At 43.1% G+C, this 21,303-nt stretch overlaps 2 protein-coding genes across 3 annotated transcripts in view; one reads left to right on the top strand and one right to left on the bottom strand.

Moving 5' to 3' along the window:
• Positions 1–14,588, top strand: part of LOC128699517 (beta-1,4-glucuronyltransferase 1) — a 139,708-nt gene extending 125,120 nt beyond the window's left edge. Inside the window, exon 7 of the mRNA XM_070098130.1 lies at positions 13,829–14,588. Within this exon, the coding sequence (XP_069954231.1) occupies positions 13,829–14,047 (219 nt within the window). The 3' untranslated portion in view covers positions 14,048–14,588. The remainder of the gene's footprint in view (positions 1–13,828) is intronic.
• LOC128699437 (ATPase inhibitor mai-1, mitochondrial-like) overlaps positions 1–21,303 on the bottom strand; it is a 173,650-nt gene that overhangs the window by 148,860 nt on the left and 3,487 nt on the right. The gene's annotated exons all lie outside the window — the stretch shown is intronic.

Raw genomic sequence — 21,303 nt, 5'->3', positions numbered from 1 at the left:
GGACGACCACCAGTGGAGCGCAACTTGCAGAAGTCCAACTGCAGCAGCCAGGAACACACACACACACACACACACACTATATATATATATATATATATATATATATATATATATATATATATATATATATATATATATATATATATATATATATATATACATATTTAACAAGTCGGCCGTCTCCAACCGAGGCAGGGTGACCCAAAAAAGAAAGAAAATTCCCAAAAAGAAAATACTTTCATCATCATTCAACACTTTCACCACACTCGCACATTATCACTGTTTTTGCAGAGGTGCTCAGAATACAACAGTTTAGAAGCATATACGTATAAAGATACACAACATATCCCTCCAAACTGCCAATATCCCAAACCCCTCCTTTAAAGTGCAGGCATTGTACTTCCCATTTCCAGGACTCAAGTCCGACTATATGAAAATAACCGGTTTCCCTGAATCCCTTCACTAAATATTACCCTGCTCACACTCCAACAGATCGTCAGGTCCCAAGTACCATTCGTCTCCATTCACTCCTATCTAACACGCTCACGCACGCTTGCTGGAAGTCCAAGCCCCTTGCCCACAAAGCCTCCTTTACCCCCTCTCTCCAACCCTTTCGAGGACGACCCCTACCCCGCCTTCCTTCCCCTATAGATTTATATGCTTTCCATGTCATTCTACTTTGATCCATTCTCTCTAAATGACCAAACCACCTCAACAACCCCTCTTCTGCCCTCTGACTAATACTTTTATTAACTCCACACCTTTTCCTAATTTCCACACTCCGAATTTTCTGCATAATATTTACACCACACATTGCCCTTAAACAGGACATCTCCACTGCCTCCGTCTCCTCGCTGCTGCATTTACCACCCAAGCTTCACACCAATATAAGAGTGTTGGTACTACTATACTTTCATACATTCCCTTCTTTGCCTCCATAGATAACGTTTTTTGACTCCACATATACCTCAACGCACCACTCACCTTTTTTCCCTAATCAATTATATAGATATATAATATATATATATATATATATATATATATATATATATATATATATATATATATTCAGCACCTCTGCCAGAGAGAGGCTGTGGGCATCCTGCTCTGTGATTTTGGCACAATATCGTCCAATCAAGAACACCTACCAGGATTATCTTCAACAGGCTGGTGTGTGAATATCTGCTGCTCGTGTTGAAAAGGGCCAGAAGTCTGCATTTTGTCTCTTCCTTCAGAATCAAGAAAAGTGCTGTGTATGTGAATTCAGTGAGGGAACATAACGGTCACCTATGGGTAGGAGAGGTCGGTTAGGGGAGGCCTCATGGAGGAGGCGGCAGCGGAGGTTGAGGTTGAGGGGTAAAACTGTCCCCCCCTTCCCCAAACAGGCGCACATACACCATGTGCTCGTGTTACAACAACGGAGTGTTTGTTCACCGTGTATAGTGTAGTCTATAGTGTACAGTGCATAGTATGTGCATGTATGCGCATAGCATGTGTAGTGTATAGCGGTGTGTCATTGATAGTGGGGGCTGTGCACAGAGCATAGTGGTGTATAGTAACATGTGCACAGAGCATTGTGATGTATAGTGACTTGTCCTGAGAGGTAGTGAGTGCCCTACTCCGCCTCATCACATACCTTCCACTCCTCCCTTTCTTCCACCACCCACCACAAGGATGGGAGACCCCTCTCCTCCCCCCACCACCACCATGAACCACATGTGGTATGTGCCATGCGCCATTTTTCCCTTCAGCCTGGGCTTACCACACAGTTTGAGGTATGGCAGATGATGAAGCCAGCCAGCCACAAAGCCAGGGGAAACAATGCACCCAACAATGAAAGAAGAGGCACATTATAGGTGTGTAGAGAGTTTCGAGCACGCAACAGGAATGGCCGCATTCGTGCACACAATGGGTGTGCAGGATCACATATGCCCCCAGCAGAGAGCAGCCCACAGCCTCCACAGGCAGATGACAATTCCAATGGCAACCTCGTCACGTCACTTGCGATAACCTTCTGTTGGCATTCAAATCCACTGCTAGCAGTACACTATCCCACATCCCTAAAGCGGCTTGCCCATATGCAGTAGGGAAATTCACAGACCTTCTTAAGCGGGTGAATGGAGGTTCCACCAACTTAGAAGCCCGAGGCACCATCCAAGCATGGCACAACCTACTCTTGTTCGGCAATGTCTGTCTTGCAGTTCCTGAAAGATGAGGCAAACTGCTAACCACGTCAACTACCCAAGAACGGACAATTGTGTCCCTCTGCCCCATCAGCGCAGGAATCAAAGAGGTAGACCCAAGAAAAGTCCCACTGGAAACAAGAAAATTTGCGCACAGGTTAGCAAAAAAATCTAAGAAGGCAACACAGTTGGAGCAATAAGAATAATTACAAGTGACGGCACTGTAGCCCCCAAGGATGAGACCACAGCCCAAGCACTAAGAGACAAGCATCCAACCAGGAACACCATAGCCATCAACGACAACCCTGAGGAAGACCCCATCACTGAACAATTAATTTTGTCAGAATCGGAAGTCTATAAGGGGATCATGTCATTTCCAGCAGGATCTGCAGGAGGTTACACTGGAATTCGACCTCAGCACCTCAAAGAGATGGTAAATCCAGTACTCGGTGAATCTGCATCAATTCTTCTCACCGAGTTAACAACTTTCGTCAACAATTGCCTGGCTGGGCGAATCCCAGAAGAAATTAAACCTTTTTTGGAGCCTCACTATGTGCTTTGAAGAAGAGGGATGGGGGAATCAGACCCATTGCAGTTGGAAACACTCTTCGCCGTCTCGTTGCCAAAGCAGCAGTGAGAAACATTCGCCTAGAAGCTGCCACTTTACTCCAGTCACACCAACTGGGCTTTGGGGTCTCTCAAGGCGGTGAAGCTGCAGCTCATGCCGCAAGGGCCTACATCAGGGACCTACCAGAAGACAAGGCCATAGTCAAACTTGATTTTAGAAATGCCTTTAATATGGTGAAGAGAGATGCTGTTTTGCCAGCTGTTCGGGATCGGTTCCCCAGTCTTTTTCCCTTCATTTCAGCCGGCTACAGCAAACTCTCAATTCTTTTGTTTGGAGAACATGAAATTCAATCGGATCAGCAGGCTCCACTTCTCTTCTGCTTGTAATTATTATTATAATCAAGGGGGAAGCGCTAAACCCAGATTATACAGCGCCTGGGGGGGGATGTGACCTTAATTCACTCAGCTCCTAAATCAATTCACCAACATCAAAGAACCTTCCTTGAGGTGTGCTTGGCAGTAAGAGAACTAACTTCCAGCCTACGCAGTGAGCTCAATATCTGGTACCTGGATGACGGCACTCTGGCAGGTACTGAAGAGTCCCTAGTGGGGGACCTACAACTGGTGAAAACACAGGGAGAAGACTTGGGACTCATCCTCAATCCCCCCAAGTGTGAAATCATCACAGCAAACCAGGAAATAATCAATACTGTGCGAAGAATCCTCCCAGAAGTCTCAACTACCACTCCGTCCAACAGTATCCTCTTGGGGGCACCACTGGGTCACCAGGCCATCGACACTGTCCTCAGGGACAAATTGAATGACCTGATGAGAATGGAGGAGAGAATAAGCGATCTTGATGCCCATGATGCTCTGTATCTCCTCACAAGGTGTCTTACTATGCCAAGACTCGCTTACTTCTTGAGGTGTGCACCCTCTTTTGACAACCCAACACTCGATGAATATGACGCACACCTGAGATCAACTTTTAAGAAGGCACTGAACCTGTCACTAGAGGATGAGCAATGGGATCAGGCAACCCTCCCAGTGCGACTGGGAGGTATAGGGGTGCGTAAAGCAACGCATGTTGCTTTACCTGCTTTTCTGCCATCGTGTTTGGCTTCCAGTGCATTAGTCAAGAAGATAGTACCGGAACGCTTGAGAGACGTGGTAGGAGCTCAAGACCCCAGGTTTACTGAAGCAGCGATTCGGTGGGACACCCTTACAGATTCCTCCAGTAGACCAGCTCCTCCCAAACAGCACAAACAGTCCCACTGGGACAAACCGATCATGGAAAAAATCGCCAACACAATGCTCTCCAATGCTTCAGGAAAGGACAAAGCTCGTCTCCTGGCAGTGAAGGCACCACACTCAGGAGATTTCCTGTTAGCTGTTCCCAATTCCTCCCTGGGCACCCGTCTCGACCCACAGGCCATTCAGATTGGTGTTGCTCTTCGCCTAGCCACCCCCATCCTCACCGAACATAGGTGTATTTGCGGCAGGGCGACAGCTGATCAATTCGGACTTCATGGTCTCGTGTGTCACACAGCAGAAGGGAAGTATGCCAGACATGAGGAAGTCAATGACATCATAAAGAGAAGCCTCGCCACAGCCCATTGCCCAGCTCAACGGGAACCCCAAGTACAGAGGTCTGATGGAAGTCAAAAGCATCCTGATGGAGCCACTATGCTACCCTGGAAGGATGCAAAGCAGATTGCCTGGGACTACACCTGTGCTGCCACATTGGCAGACACCTACTTGCCATACTCCGTAGTGGAAGGGGGTGGAGCTGCCAGCCACAGGGAGACCCAGAAGATCCGAAAATATGAAGACCTTCCCCCTTGCTATAACTTTATTCCAATATGGTCGGAGACCCTTGGAGCATGGGGCAAGTGTGCTCTAAAGTTCCTCAAAGAGCTGGGTGAAAAGCTCATCATAGAAACCAAGGACCACAGGGAGACCAGCTTCCTCTTTCAGCGACTCAGTGTTGCGATCCAGAGAGGAAATGCCTGCAGCATTCTGGGCACGCGGCCCACCGCAGGGGAGCTGGACGAAGTATTCGAGATGTAGCTCTGAGTTACCTATGTTGTTTTACTTTCTGTTGTATTTTTGTGAATGTTTGGGCAATGTATTTTGTCTTTAAATAAAACATACTTGAAATATAGGGGGTGGTAGGAGAAAATTCTCAAACAGCTTCAGGGAGAACCTTGAGTTTTTCCTGAAGCAAGTTTATTCTTTTCTCTGAGGATGAGGGTCCCTAGGACAGTTCTAGAGGTGGTACCTCCCTATATATATATATTATATATATATATATATATATATATATATATATATATATATATATATATATATATATATATATATATATATATATATATATATATATATATATATATATATATATATATATATATATATATATATATACATATATATATATATATATATATATATATATATATATTATATATATTCCTGTACATTTCCTGTCAGGCTTGCCTTTAAAATTTTGCATTCTATATTTCTATTTTCGTGCAACCTTTATGGCGGGTCATATACTCTCCTCTCTCTCTCTCTCTCTGTCTCTCTCCCTGTTATTTATCGTGCACTTCTTCCTTACTTACTGCACCCGCCTCTTTGTCTCGACTTCCTCCTTAATTTGATCTCACGTTCCACCCTTTTCCTGGAGACACATTAATGTTTATTTTGCTGCATGAAGTTAAGATTTACTCTCAGTGTCACCTCTCTCTCTCACTCTCACACATATGTATGAATGTGTTCAGCACTATTATATAATCATATAAACAAGTGTTCAACACTGCCAGGTAGTCATATAGTGTTCAACACTGCCAGGTAGTCATATAGTGTTCAACACTGCCAGGTAGTCATATAGTGTTCAACACTGCCAGGTAGTCATATAGTGTTCAACACTGCCAGGTAGTCATATAGTGTTCAACACTGCCAGGTAGTCATATAGTGTTCAACACTGCGGGATAATCATATAGTGTTCAACACTGCGGGATAAGATAGTCATTTATTCAGCTCTGTTTTCCAATCACATTTTTGCATTAAAAGTTGATTAAAGAGTCATTAAAATTTTATAAATTAATGAAGAGATGACTTTGAGTACTAAGAACATAATTAACAAATTGTATTGGACAAAAGCTTTTTTGATTTGTTGAGGAAAAATGTTAATTACCTTCATAATTAAAACATTTGTACCACAACACATGTTGACTTCATGCTTTACTGCTGCATTTATAATAATAAAAATAATAATAATAATAATCTTTATTTCTACAAGCACGTGTACAAGGTATAAAGACCATAGCTGACATCAGTGACATACTACTATACAGAAAGCCATTTGTTATGGAGAGCACTTCCCGCAAATTAGGTCAGTTTTGTACCCAGGATGCGACCCACAATTGTTGTAGCCACGGTATTGTGACAGTTGTTGCAGCCACGGTATTGTGACAGTTGTTGCAGCCACGGTATTGTGACAGTTGTTGCAGCCACGGTATTGTGACAGTTGTTGCAGCCACAGTATTGTGACAGTTGTTGCAGCCACGGTATTGTGACAGTTGTTGCAGCCACAGTATTGTGGCAGTTGTTGCAGCCACGGTATTGTGGCAGTTGTTGCAGCCACAGTATTGTGACAGTTGTTGCAGCCACAGTATTGTGACAGTTGTTGCAGCCACAGTATTGTGGCAGTTGTTGCAGCCACGGTATTGTGACAGTTGTTGCAGCCACGGTATTGTGGCAGTTGTTGCAGCCACGGTATTGTGACAGTTGTTGCAGCCACGGTATTGTGACAGTTGTTGTAGCCACGGTATTGTGACAGTTGTTGTAGCCACGGTATTGTGACAGTTGTTGCAGCCACAGTATTGTGGCAGTTGTTGCAGCCACGGTATTGTGACAGTTGTTGCAGCCACAGTATTGTGACAGTTGTTGCAGCCAGGGTATTGTGACAGTTGTTGCAGCCACGGTATTGTGACAGTTGCTGTAGCCACGGTATTGTGACACTTGTTGCAGCCACAGTATTGTGGCAGTTGTTGCAGCCACAGTATTGTGACAGTTGTTGCAGCCACAGTATTGTGGCAGTTGTTGCAGCCACAGTATTGTGACAGTTGTTGCAGCCACGGTATTGTGGCAGTTGTTGCAGCCACAGTATTGTGACAGTTGTTGCAGCCACAGTATTGTGACAGTTGTTGCAGCCACAGTATTGTGGCAGTTGTTGCAGCCACAGTATTGTGACAGTTGTTGCAGCCACGGTATTGTGGCAGTTGTTGCAGCCACAGTATTGTGACAGTTGTTGCAGCCACAGTATTGTGACAGTTGTTGCAGCCACAGTATTGTGACAGTTGTTGCAGCCACAGTATTGTGACAGTTGTTGCAGCCACAGTATTGAGGCAGTTGTTGCAGCCACAGTATTGTGGCAGTTGTTGCAGCCACAGTATTGTGGCAGTTGTTGCAGCCACGGTATTGTGGCAGTTGTTGCAGCCACAGTATTGTGGCAGTTGTTGCAGCCACAGTATTGTGGCAGTTGTTGCAGCCACAGTATTGTGACAGTTGTTGCAGCCACGGTATTGTGACAGTTGTTGCAGCCACGGTATTGTGGCAGTTGTTGCAGCCACAGTATTGTGGCAGTTGTTGCAGCCACAGTATTGTGGCAGTTGTTGCAGCCACAGTATTGTGGCAGTTGTTGCAGCCACAGTATTGTGGCAGTTGTTGCAGCCACAGTATTGTGGCAGTTGTTGCAGCCACAGTATTGTGGCAGTTGTTGCAGCCACGGTATTGTGGCAGTTGTTGCAGCCACGGTATTGTGACAGTTGTTGCAGCCACGGTTTTGTGACAGTTGTTGCAGCCACGGTATTGTGGCAGTTGTTGCAGCCACAGTATTGTGGCAGTTGTTGCAGCCACAGTATTGTGGCAGTTGTTGCAGCCACAGTATTGTGGCAGTTGTTGCAGCCACAGTATTGTGGCAGTTGTTGCAGCCACAGTATTGTGGCAGTTGTTGCAGCCACTGTATTGTGGCAGTTGTTGCAGCCACAGTATTGTGGCAGTTGTTGCAGCCACGGTATTGTGGCAGTTGTTGCAGCCACAGTATTGTGGCAGTTGTTGCAGCCACAGTATTGTGACAGTTGTTGCAGCCACAGTATTGTGGCAGTTGTTGCACCCACAGTATTGTGGCAGTTGTTGCAGCCACAGTATTGTGACAGTTGTTGCAGCCACGGTATTGTGACAGTTGTTGCAGCCACGGTATTGTGGCAGTTGTTGCAGCCACAGTATTGTGGCAGTTGTTGCAGCCACAGTATTGTGGCAGTTGTTGCAGCCACAGTATTGTGGCAGTTGTTGCAGCCACAGTATTGTGGCAGTTGTTGCAGCCACAGTATTGTGGCAGTTGTTGCAGCCACAGTATTGTGGCAGTTGTTGCAGCCACGGTATTGTGGCAGTTGTTGCAGCCACGGTATTGTGACAGTTGTTGCAGCCACGGTTTTGTGACAGTTGTTGCAGCCACATTGTGACAGTTGTTGCAGCCACAGCCACAGTATTGTGGCAGTTGTTGCAGCCACAGTATTGTGGCAGTTGTTGCAGCCACAGTATTGTGGCAGTTGTTGCAGCCACAGTATTGTGGCAGTTGTTGCAGCCACAGTATTGTGGCAGTTGTTGCAGCCACAGTATTGTGGCAGTTGTTGCAGCCACGGTATTGTGGCAGTTGTTGCAGCCACAGTATTGTGGCAGTTGTTGCAGCCACAGTATTGTGACAGTTGTTGCAGCCACAGTATTGTGGCAGTTGTTGCAGCCACAGTATTGTGGCAGTTGTTGCAGCCACAGTATTGTGGCAGTTGTTGCAGCCACAGTATTGTGGCAGTTGTTGCAGCCACAGTATTGTGGCAGTTGTTGCAGCCACAGTATTGTGGCAGTTGTTGCAGCCACAGTATTGTGACAGTTGTTGCAGCCACAGTATTGTGGCAGTTGTTGCAGCCACAGTATTGTGGCAGTTGTTGCAGCCACAGTATTGTGACAGTTGTTGCAGCCACAGTATTGTGACAGTTGTTGCAGCCACAGTATTGTGACAGTTGTTGCAGCCACAGTATTGTGGCAGTTGTTGCAGCCACAGTATTGTGACAGTTGTTGCAGCCACAGTATTGTATTGTGACAGTTGTTGCAGCCACAGTATTGTGACAGTTGTTGCAGCCACAGTATTGTGACATTGCAGCCACAGTATTGTGACAGTTGTTGCAGCCACAGTATTGTATTGTGCCACAGTTGTTGCAGCCACAGTATTGTGACAGTTGTTGCAGCCACAGTATTGTGACAGTTGTTGCAGCCACAGTATTGTGACAGTTGTTGCAGCCACAGTATTGTGACAGTTGTTGCAGCCACAGTATTGTGACATTGCAGCCACAGTATTGTGACAGTTGTTGCAGCCACAGTATTGTGGCAGTTGTTGCAGCCACAGTATTGTGGCAGTTGTTGCAGCCACAGTATTGTAGTTGTTGCAGCCACAGTGTGACAGTTGTTGCAGCCACAGTATTGTGACAGTTGTTGCAGCCACAGTATTGTGACAGTTGTTGCAGCCACAGTATTGTGACAGTTGTTGCAGCCACAGTATTGTGACAGTTGTTGCAGCCACAGTATTGTGACAGTTGTTGCAGCCACAGTATTGTGGCAGTTGTTGCAGCCACAGTATTGTGGCAGTTGTTGCAGCCACAGTATTGTGACAGTTGTTGCAGCCACAGTATTGTGACAGTTGTTGCAGCCACAGTATTGTGGCAGTTGTTGCAGCCACAGTATTGTGACAGTTGTTGCAGCCACAGTATTGTGACAGTTGTTGCAGCCACAGTATTGTGACAGTTGTTGCAGCCACAGTATTGTGGCAGTTGTTGCAGCCACAGTATTGTGGCAGTTGTTGCAGCCACAGTATTGTGACAGTTGTTGCAGCCACAGTATTGTGACAGTTGTTGCAGCCACAGTATTGTGACAGTTGTTGCAGCCACAGTATTGTGGCAGTTGTTGCAGCCACAGTATTGTGACAGTTGTTGCAGCCACAGTATTGTGACAGTTGTTGCAGCCACAGTATTGTGACAGTTGTTGCAGCCACAGTATTGTGACAGTTGTTGCAGCCACAGTATTGTGGCAGTTGTTGCAGCCACAGTATTGTGGCAGTTGTTGCAGCCACAGTATTGTGGCAGTTGTTGCAGCCACAGTATTGTGACAGTTGTTGCAGCCACAGTATTGTGGCAGTTGTTGCAGCCACGGTATTGTGGCAGTTGTTGCAGCCACAGTATTGTGGCAGTTGTTGCAGCCACAGTATTGTGACAGTTGTTGCAGCCACAGTATTGTGACAGTTGTTGCAGCCACAGTATTGTGACAGTTGTTGCAGCCACAGTATTGTGGCAGTTGTTGCAGCCACAGTATTGTGGCAGTTGTTGCAGCCACAGTATTGTGGCAGTTGTTGCAGCCACAGTATTGTGGCAGTTGTTGCAGCCACAGTATTGTGGCAGTTGTTGCAACAATAGTATTGTGACTTAATTGTTGACGTTTTAATAAATTTATTCCAGGAACGTCGCCCCACACGTTTTAATGACAATAATATGCTAATGTAAACAAATGTTTATCTCCTTACTTTAATTTGATTAAACATATAAACACTCATGAAGGGTGTTTATGGTGTTGATGGTGATGATGGTGTTGATGGTGATGATGGAGGGTGTTCATGGTGATGATGGAGGGTGTTAATGGTGATGGAGGGTGTTCATGGTGTTGATGGAGGGTGTTAATGGTGATGGAGGGTGTTCATGGTGTTGATGGTGGGTGTTAATGGTGATGGAGGGTGTTCATGGTGATGATGGAGGGTGTTAATGGTGTTGATGGTGATGATGGAGGGTGTTAATGGTGATGGAGGGTGTTAATGGTGATGGAGGGTGTTCATGGTGATGATGGAGGGTGTTAATGGTGATGATGGAGGGTGTTAATGGTGTTGATGGTGATGATGGAGGGTGTTAATGGTGTTGATGGTGATGATGGAGGGTGTTGATGGTGATGGAGGGTGTTAATGGTGTTGATGGAGGGTGTTCATGGTGATGGAGGGTGTTCATGGTGTTGATGGAGGGTGTTAATGGTGATGGAGGGTGTTCATGGTGATGATGGAGGGTGTTAATGGTGTTGATGGTGATGATGGAGGGTGTTAATGGTGATGGAGGGTGTTAATGGTGATGGAGGGTGTTCATGGTGATGATGGAGGGTGTTAATGGTGTTGATGGTGATGATGGAGGGTGTTAATGGTGTTGATGGTGATGATGGAGGGTGTTAATGGTGTTGATGGTGATGATGGAGGGTGTTGATGGTGATGATGGAGGGTGTTAATGGTGTTGATGGAGGGTGTTCATGGTGATGGAGGGTGTTCATGGTGTTGATGGAGGGTGTTAATGGTGATGATGGAGGGTGTTAATGGTGATGGAGGGTGTTCATGGTGATGATGGAGGGTGTTCATGGTGTTGATGGAGGGTGTTCATGGTGATGGAGGGTGTTCATGGTGTTGATGGAGGGTGTTAATGGTGATGGAGGGTGTTCATGGTGATGGAGGGTGTTCATGGTGATGGAGGGTGTTCATGGTGATGATGGAGGGTGTTCATGGTGATGATGGAGGGTGTTCATGGTGTTGATGGAGGGTGTTCATGGTGATGGAGGGTGTTCATGGTGTTGATGGAGGGTGTTAATGGTGATGGAGGGTGTTCATGGTGATGGAGGGTGTTAATGGTGATGGAGGGTGTTCATAGTGATGGAGGGTGTTCATGGTGATGATGGAGGGTGTTCATGGTGGTGATGGAGGGTGTTAATGGTGATGGAGGGTGTTAATGGTGATGGAGGGTGTTAATGGTGATGGAGGGTGTTAATGGTGATGGAGGGTGTTCATGGTGATGATGGAGGGTGTTCATGGTGATGGAGGGTGTTCATGGTGTTGATGGAGGGTGTTAATGGTGATGGAGGGTGTTAATGGTGATGGAGGGTGTTCATGGTGATGGAGGGTGTTCATGGTGATGATGGAGGGTGTTCATGGTGATGGAGGGTGTTCATGGTGTTGATGGAGGGTGTTCATGGTGTTGATGGAGGGTGTTAATGGTGATGGAGGGTGTTAATGGTGATGGAGGGTGTTAATGGTGATGGAGGGTGTTAATGGTGATGGAGGGTGTTCATGGTGGTGATGGAGGGTGTTCATGGTGGTGATGGAGGGTGTTCATGGTGATGATGGAGGGTGTTCATGGTGTTGATGGAGAGTGTTCATGGTGATGATGGAGGGTGTTCATGGTGATGATGGTGTTCATGGTGATGATGGAGGGTGTTCATGGTGATGATGGAGGGTGTTCATGGTGTTGATGGAGGGTGTTCATGGTGATGATGGAGGGTGTTCATGGTGATGATGGAGGGTGTTCATGGTGTTGATGGAGAGTGTTCATGGTGATGATGGAGGGTGTTCATGGTGATGATGGAGGGTGTTCATGGTGATGATGGAGGGTGTTCATGGTGATGATGGAGGGTGTTCATGGTGATGATGGAGGGTGTTCATGGTGTTGATGGAGAGTGTTCATGGTGATGATGGAGGGTGTTCATGGTGGTGGAGTGTGTTCATGGTGTTGATGGAGGGTGTTCATGGTGTTGGTGGAGGGTGTTGATGGTGTTCATGGTGTTGGTGTAGGGTGTTCATGGTGATGGAGGGTGTTCATTTTGTTGATGGAGGGTGTTCATGGTGGTGGAGTGTGTTCATGGTGTTGATGGAGGGTGTTCATGGTGTTGATGGAGAGTGTTCATGGTGAGTGCTAATAATGAAGCCAGTGTACAGACCTCGTTGAAGATTTTAAACCATTGCACCCATGCGTAATATTAGAAAAAAAAAAATATAACTTCGATCAAACTCTGGCGACGAACACTTGCTTGTTAATTAAGATTAATAAAATGTGTTCGCTTTTATTTCTTGATGAAGGTTTCTCATTAAAATATTTAATGAGAAAACTAATTAAGATTGTGAACCGGAAGTAAATTAACCTAACAAATGGTTATTTAATATTTTGAATGGGGAGGTTAGTCAGGTGATGGTACCCATTATTTATAATGGGTTTAAAGACCAGGAGGAGTGTGAGGTAACCAGTCTCTCGGCCTGGAGTCGAATCCAGGATGAGGGACTGATTACCTCAAAATCTTTCTGATCTTCGACCATTCTTTTGTGTATTAGACTGAGGAAGCCACAGACTGGCGAAAATTTTCCACAATAATGATACCTAAGTGTTGCACAGGTATCTAATTCATTATCCTCTCGGTTCTCTGAACCATTTTTTTTTTTTTACATTCCAGTTATTTATTTCAAGGAATAAACAGCTCGAGTGCTTAATGTTAACATTGTAGGTACTGAGAGTGGTATTCTATCTTATCGGTCAGCTGACCAAAAGCTTCAGCTGCAGGTCATCATATGACTAAGACCCGCGTCAGGAAACACTTGTCCTGTTTCCTGACAAACCTTACCTAACCTAACGTAAGAAAGTAGATGAGGTAATTAGCCTAGAAGGACTGTGTTCAATACCGTAGTTTTGGTGTCCTCTTGGACTGAGGGCTGACTGTCCCATCTACTGTCTTCTGTAAACAATTCTACAATCTTCGGTGTATGTCACTATTGTGTTAAAATAAAGCCACTGCTTGGATAAACTCCTACAAATAAAGATATGTAAGTGCTGCACTTGTGTTCAAGCTATCAGGTGGCCCGGTGGCCTGGTGGCTCAAGCTCCCGCTTCACACACGGAGGGCCCGGGTTCGATTCCCGGCGGGTGGAAACATTTCGACACGTTTCCTTACACCTATTGTTCACCTAGCAGCGAATAGGTACCTGGGTGTTAGTCGCATCCTGGGGGACAAGATTAAGGACCCCAGTGGAAATAAGTTAGACAGTCCTCGATGACGCACTGACTTTCTTGGGTTATCCTGGGTGGCTAACCCTCCGGGGTTAAAAATCAAAACGAAATCTTATCTTAACTTGCCAGCATTGTATGCCACTAATATAATTGTTTCTCATACATCTACAGGTGTATGAGATGCACGTCTCAGGGTACACCTTCCATGTCCTCTCCCCTATCTTCACTCTTCACTGGGGGATGCAGGTGAAGAGGAGCCGCCCAGCATGGAGAGAGAAACAGAACAATGCTAATCGTCGCTTGTTCGAGGGTTTCAAGAGGGAGGTGTTTGCTAGGTACGGTAAAGACCCTCTGAATATGATGGCTACTAAGAAGCCTCGTAAAGCGTAGCCCAAGACACAACCTGGAGGAAAGGTGTCAGAGGCTTATATGCACAAGTCTAGGATTTACCAGAGCAGCTCTCTCTCGGCGCCCACATAAAAGGATTCTTCCGTTGATGTTTTCTGCTGGGACAAGCATCTTAGGCTTCGGTTTTCTTTTACCAACATATTTTCCAGACTTTCACTATCTTTGTTTTTATGTGTTGTGACAAAAAAATATTATTTCTACGTGTTATCAGGAAACAGAAAACCAAGAAAGTGGTGTTACCTATACTGACACAAAGATGTTAAAAAAGTGTAAAAAATATGATAAGAGCAACAGTGTAAATAATACAGTATAGCCATAGTCCAAAAAATTATAAATGACAATTTTCTATGATAAAATTTATTCACGATCTTAAATTGTAGGGTAAACAATGCTGTTCCAATAATAAGAGGAGTTTACCTGGAGAGAGTTTCGGGGGTCAACGCCCCCGCGGCCCGGTCTGTGACCAGGCCTCCTGGCTTGCATTTAAAAACAAATACCTTAATTTATAAGTAATCAGTGAATTTTTATATATATATATTTATATATATATATATATATATATATATATATATATATATATATATATATATATATATATATATATATATATATATATATATATATATATATACAAAACAACCACTCTGAAAGAATAGAGAAATTCCAAGTGCTTTCGTGACTACTCACATTATCATTGTTCCTTGATAATGTGAGTAGTCACGAAAGCGCTTGGAATTTCTCTATTTTTTCAGAGTGGTTGTTTTGCATATTCTGAAATCACCTGTTTACTGTGATCTTATTGCATATATATATATATATATATATATATATATATATATATATATATATATATATATATATATATATATATATATATATATATATATATATATATATATATATTGCCATTAATTTTGATAAAAAAATACTCTGGCATTTAAGAGATTTGATAAGTTTTTAATGTACTTAATGAAGTTATGACCTGGGAAACCATGGTGTTCCATACTCAAAGAAAATAAAAAGTGTATATTTAGGTGACTAATGTTAATTGAGTTAAAGAAACTTATCCTTGGACATGCTATGATGTAGTGAACATTGTTTTGTGAGAGAGGTTCAAAATAGCCGAGGTCAACCAGTGGACGCTGAACAATGAAGGTGTCATTATACACTCGTCAGGAGATACTGCTCCTCCTCAGGCGTAAAAACAACTAGTTCAATACAAACTATATAGCTGAGTGTGTGTATGTGATTTACAGAAGAAAAAATGCTTTTTTTTATATATATTAGATAATCTAGAAATGAACCATTGAATTGCTACGTGAGCTGACTGGAATAGCTATTTCTGTATGTGTGTAGATGTTGAGGTGGAGTAAACATTCAGTAGCTTTATTGCATTTAGAGAATGTTTCAAAGTTGTAATTATTTTATTACGATATCGGCTTCAAGGTGACCCCATTTTTGAAGTGACTGTCGTAGACTCCAAGATACTGCACACTTTAATAATTTAATGAATCTTCCAGTAACATTTATTGATGAGTCTGTACCTCATTTCTTTTCTTCTGTATATATATATATATATATATATATATATATATATACATATATATATATATATATATATATATATATATATATATATATATATATATATATATATATATATATATATATATATATATATATATATATATATATATATATATATATATATATATATATATATATATATATATATATATTTATATTTTATATTTTTATATTTTTTTATATTTTCTGTTGATATTAAAAAACAACTTAGAACTCAATTCATCAGTGTATGTGGGTGACCCAAGTGCTGTCAGTGTATGTGGGTGACCCAAGTGCTGTCAGTGTATGTGGGTGACCCAAGTGCTGTCAGTGTATGTGGGTGACCCAAGTGCTGTCAGTGTATGTGGGTGACCCAAGTGCTGTCAGTGTATGTGGGTGACCCAAGTGCTGTCAGTGTATGTGGGTGACCCAAGTGCTGTCAGTGTATGTGGGTGACCCAAGTGCTGTCAGTGTATGTGGGTGACCCAAGTGCTGTCAGTGTATGTGGGTGACCCAAGTGCTGTCAGTGTATGTGGGTGACCCAAGTGCTGTCAGTGTATGTGGGTGACCCAAGTGCTGTCAGTGTATGTGGGTGACCCAAGTGCTGTCAGTGTATGTGGGTGACCCAAGTGCTGTCAGTGTATGTGGGTGACCCAAGTGCTGTCAGTGTATGTGGGTGACTCAAGTGCTGTCAGTGTATGTGGGTGACCCAAGTGCTGTCAGTGTATGTGGGTGACCCAAGTGCTGTCAGTGTATGTGGGTGACTCAAGTGCTGTCAGTGTATGTGGGTGACCCAAGTGCTGTCAGTGTATGTGGGTGACCCAAGTGCTGTCAGTGTATGTGGGTGACCCAAGTGCTGTCAGTGTATGTGGGTGACCCAAGTGCTGTCAGTGTATGTGGGTGACCCAAGTGCTGTCAGTGTATGTGGGTGACCCAAGTGCTGTCAGTGTATGTGGGTGACCCAAGTGCTGTCAGTGTATGTGGGTGACCCAAGTGCTGTCAGTGTATGTGGGTGACTCAAGTGCTGTCAGTGTATGTGGGTGACCCAAGTGCTGTCAGTGTATGTGGGTGACCCAAGTGCTGTCAGTGTATGTGGGTGACTCAAGTGCTGTCAGTGTATGTGGGTGACCCAAGTGCTGTCAGTGTATGTGGGTGACCCAAGTGCTGTCAGTGTATGTGGGTGACCCAAGTGCTGTCAGTGTATGTGGGTGACTCAAGTGCTGTCAGTGTATGTGGGTGACTCAAGTGCTGTCAGTGTATGTGGGTGACTCAAGTGCTGTCAGTGTATGTGGGTGACCCAAGTGCTGTCAGTGTATGTGGGTGACCCAAGTGCTGTCAGTGTATGTGGGTGACCCAAGTGCTGTCAGTGTATGTGGGTGACCCAAGTGCTGTCAGTGTATGTGGGTGACCCAAGTGCTGTCAGTTTAAAATAAGATTTACCATTGTCACTATGAATGAAGACGTTCATGTGGTACCTTGTTTTAGCGGAGGGTAACGTCTTCATGCTGGTGTAGGAGTGTAGCTGGGGAATTGTACCTACTACCGTTCATCAAACCTGATTACTTCCCATTTCCCAGGTGATGTATCAGCCCTAGGGGTTTAGCGCTTCCTGAGGAATATAATATCTGTACGTTACAATGATACTCCTCATGATCAGTCATTATTAATTATCCCCTTTAACGTATTCTATAATTGTACAACGTTCAGATATCTTTTCACATCATGTTTACCATACATGTGTGTTATACTTGTGTTCGTCATTGTTTTGTATTCATCTAAACTGTTACATAAAGTATGGTGAGAGCTGCAGTATCTCGTGTCTACACACAGACTGTCATCATACACCTGGTGATGTGAGTGTAGACATACATATCTCAGAGAAGACGATTTGTCTCACCAGTATGAGACGTTTTGGGTGCTCTGTCTTAATCAACTACACCAACTCTCTCTCTCTCTCTCTCTCTCTCTCTATATATATATATATATATATATATATATATATATATATATATATATATATATATATATATATATATATATATATATATATATATATATATATATGTCGTGCCGAATAGGTAAAACTGGTCAGTTAACAAGAACTCATTTAAAATTGGGTTCTAAAAATTTTCTCTTATACGTTTAAAGAAATATTTTTTTCATTTATGTTAATGTAAAAATTAATAATTTTGTACCAAAAGAACCTTAGGAAACTTACCTAATCTTATTATAAGAATCGCAATTTAATTTAGCCTAATCCAACTAAATATATTTTTGATAAGTTTACAATAATTTAATAATAAACAAACACAATGAAATACATTTTTTTCGTTAGGTTTAGAATGATTTTTGCGATATTAATGCATACACAAATTTTCGCTTGCCTTATTCGGCAAGAAGAGCGTTGCTGTTTAAACCAAAATCGCAAGTTTTTACCTCTCCGGCATGGCTTACATATATTCCAACTGATATGTGAGAGTTGCAACCATTACACAATAACTGGTCACTGTTTAATACTTATGTACCCAAGACACTGTAAATATAACTCAATATTTTTCTAATGTGTCTTTAATTTATGTCCGTAAATTAGGTACTTTTTTTATCCTCAAATATATTTGACTATATTGAAAGGTTAATAATGTTTCTGGGGTTAACCTGGGTTATTAGTGTTGAGTTATACTGGATTACTAGTTGGGTTATCCTGGGTTATTAGTGTTGAGTTATACTGGATTACTAGTTGGGTTATCCTGGGTTATTAGTGTTGAGTTATACTGGATTACTAGTTGGGTTATCCTGGGTTATTAGTGTTGAGTTATACTGGATTACTAGTTGGGTTATCCGTGTTGGGTTATACTGGATTATTAGTTGGGTTATCCTGGGTTATTAGTGTTGAGTTATACTGGATTATTAGTTGGGTTATCCTGGATTATTAGTGTTGAGTTATACTGGATTACTAGTTGGGTTATCCGTGTTGGGTTATACTGGATTATTAGTTGGGTTATCCTGGGTTATTAGTGTTGAGTTATACTGGATTATTAGTTGGGTTATCCGTGTTGGGTTATACTGGATTATCAGTTAGGTTATCCTGCGTTATTACTGTTGAGTTATACTGGATTATTAGTGTTGTATTATAATGGATTATTAGTTGGCTTATCCTGGATTATTAGTGTTGGGTTATACAGGATTATTAGTTGGGTTATCCACGGTTATTAGTGTTGGGTTATCCTGGATTATTAGTGTTGAGTTACCCAGGGTTATTAGTGCTGGGTTATCCTGGGTTATTAGTGTTGGGTTATCCTGGGTTATTAGTGTTGGGTTATCCTGGATTATTAGTGTTGGGTTATACTGGATTATTAGTTGGGTTATTAGTGTTGGGTTATCCTCGGTTATTAGTGTTGGGCTATCCTGGGTCATTAGTGTTGGGTTATCCTGGGCCATTAGTGTTGGGTTATCCTGGGCCATTAGTGTTGGGTTATTCTGGGTCATTAGTTGGGTAATCCTGGGTTATTAGTGTTGGGTTATCCTGGGCCATTAGTTGGGTAATCCTGGGTTATTAGTGTTGGGTTATTAGCGCTGGGTTATCCTGAGTTGTTAATCACTAGGGAAAGCGGGGGCTAACAAGCTCAGGGACTGACTGACGTGATTGGCTGGACGCCTCTACATGTGACGTCAGCAGTACCCAGGGCCAGTTAAAGCGCTGCCTGGTGAAGGGCTGCTGTGATTGGCTGGCTGAACGGTCATGTGACCCGTGATGTCACCAGGGAGGACAGTAACCAGTCTCATGAGTTGCTGTCAGAATAGCCATGCTGTCTGGTGGCGCGAGTTTAACTGGATTTTAAGTCTTTCTTTCATGTCTGTTTTTTTTCGGGGGGGGGGGGCAAGAACTTTTAATATGAGAAAAAAACACCTGGTTAATATCCATGGCATGAGAATGTTTAGCTTCTGAAGCACTTTCTTGGGATTCAGGAGTCTCAGTCATGTAACTTAAAGTCAGTTTACATTATTATTATTATTATAATCAAGGGGGAAGCGCTAAACCCGGAGGATTATACAGCGATTATACATCTAATTGGGAAAAGAAATGGAGAATTACAACTAATCCTGACAAGGTCCTTGTTAGCACGATAGGATGTTTTGCATCAACAATTGAAGATAAAGGAGGTATCTCCATCAGAGGTACACCTGTAGCCATTAGAAACCCTAACAAGATTCTGGGATATGAAATCGACAGGCTGCTCCACTCAACATCTCATGTAACTAAAAAGATCAACACAGCCAAAGTCGGTCTTAGCAGACTCTTTCGATTCAATCAAGCCCCTCAACATGTCAAAAAACATCTGTATAAAATGATAATAAGACCAATACTCGAATACCCATGTGTCCCAATGTCATTAACAACAAAGACCAACATGCTCCGGTTACAACGGGTCCAGAATAGAGCTCTTCGCTTCATCATCGATACCAGGAGGAGAGACAGAGTTAAAATGGCAGATTTACACATACAAGAAGATATTACTGCCATAAATGTACGCCTTGACACCTTAAAAAAGAAACAACTTTATACAATGCAAGAACTATACATGCCAGATAGAGAACATCCTATACAAGTGAGAAAAAAAAAAGCAATTGCAACTTGTATAATTACTACCAATTCAGAGTCATGTACTTATATATCTGTTATATCTATGTGACTTTGATGGGTTAGTCTTATACCCCTTAATTAAATATATCATTTCACGTACACTTTTTAAATTGCACCAAAGTGGTTGGGCCACTTACCTTTATCTCCTACCTCTCACCCCCCTGCCACCCTTTTCCAATATTTTCCCCCTCAAGGAAGGTTCCTTGATGTTGGTGAGGGGCTCTTGATTTAGGGAATTGGATCTGTGCTCCAGTTCCCCGAATTAAGCCTGAATGCCTTCCACATCCCCCCCCCAGGCGCTGTATAATCCTCCGGGTTTAGCGCTTCCCCCTTGATTATAATAATAATAATTCCAATATTTCCATCCTTACCCATCCTTCTTCCTTCCCCATCTCACCAAAGCTCTGGTCTGAACAAGAACAAGAACAAGGTTTAGGAACCTCAAGCGCTCCCAGTAATTGAGGTGTTTCATCTCCGTTATGCGCGCCGTGAAAGTTCTCTGTACATTTTCTAGGTCAGCAATTTCACCTACCTTGAAAGGTGCTGTTAGTGTGCAGCAATATTCCAGCCTAGATAGAACAAGTGACCTGAAGAGTGTCATCATGGGCTTGGCCTCCCTAGTTTTGAAGGTTCTCATTATCCATCCTGTCATTTTTCTAGCAGATGCGATTGATACAATGTTATGGTCCTTGAAGGCGAGATCCTCCGACATGATCACTCCCAGGTCTTTGACGTTGGTGTTTCGCTCTATTTTGTGGCCAGAATTTGTTTTATACTCTGATGAAGATTTAATTTCCTCGTGTTTATCATATCTGAGTAATTGAAATTTCTCATCGTTGAACTTCATACTGTTTTCTGCAGCCCACTGAAAGATTTGGTTGATGTCCGCCTGGAGCCTTGCAGTGTCTGCAATGGAAGACACTGTCATGCAGATTCGGGTGTCATCTGCGAAGGAAGACACGGTGCTGTGGCTGACATCCTTGTCTATGTCAGATATGAGGATGAGGAACAAGATGGGAGCGAGTACTGT

The sequence above is a fragment of the Cherax quadricarinatus genome, chromosome 61 (assembly GCF_038502225.1).
Source record: "Cherax quadricarinatus isolate ZL_2023a chromosome 61, ASM3850222v1, whole genome shotgun sequence".
Taxonomy (NCBI): Eukaryota; Metazoa; Arthropoda; class Malacostraca; order Decapoda; family Parastacidae; genus Cherax; species Cherax quadricarinatus.
This window is presented reverse-complemented; position numbering and strand designations above follow the sequence as displayed.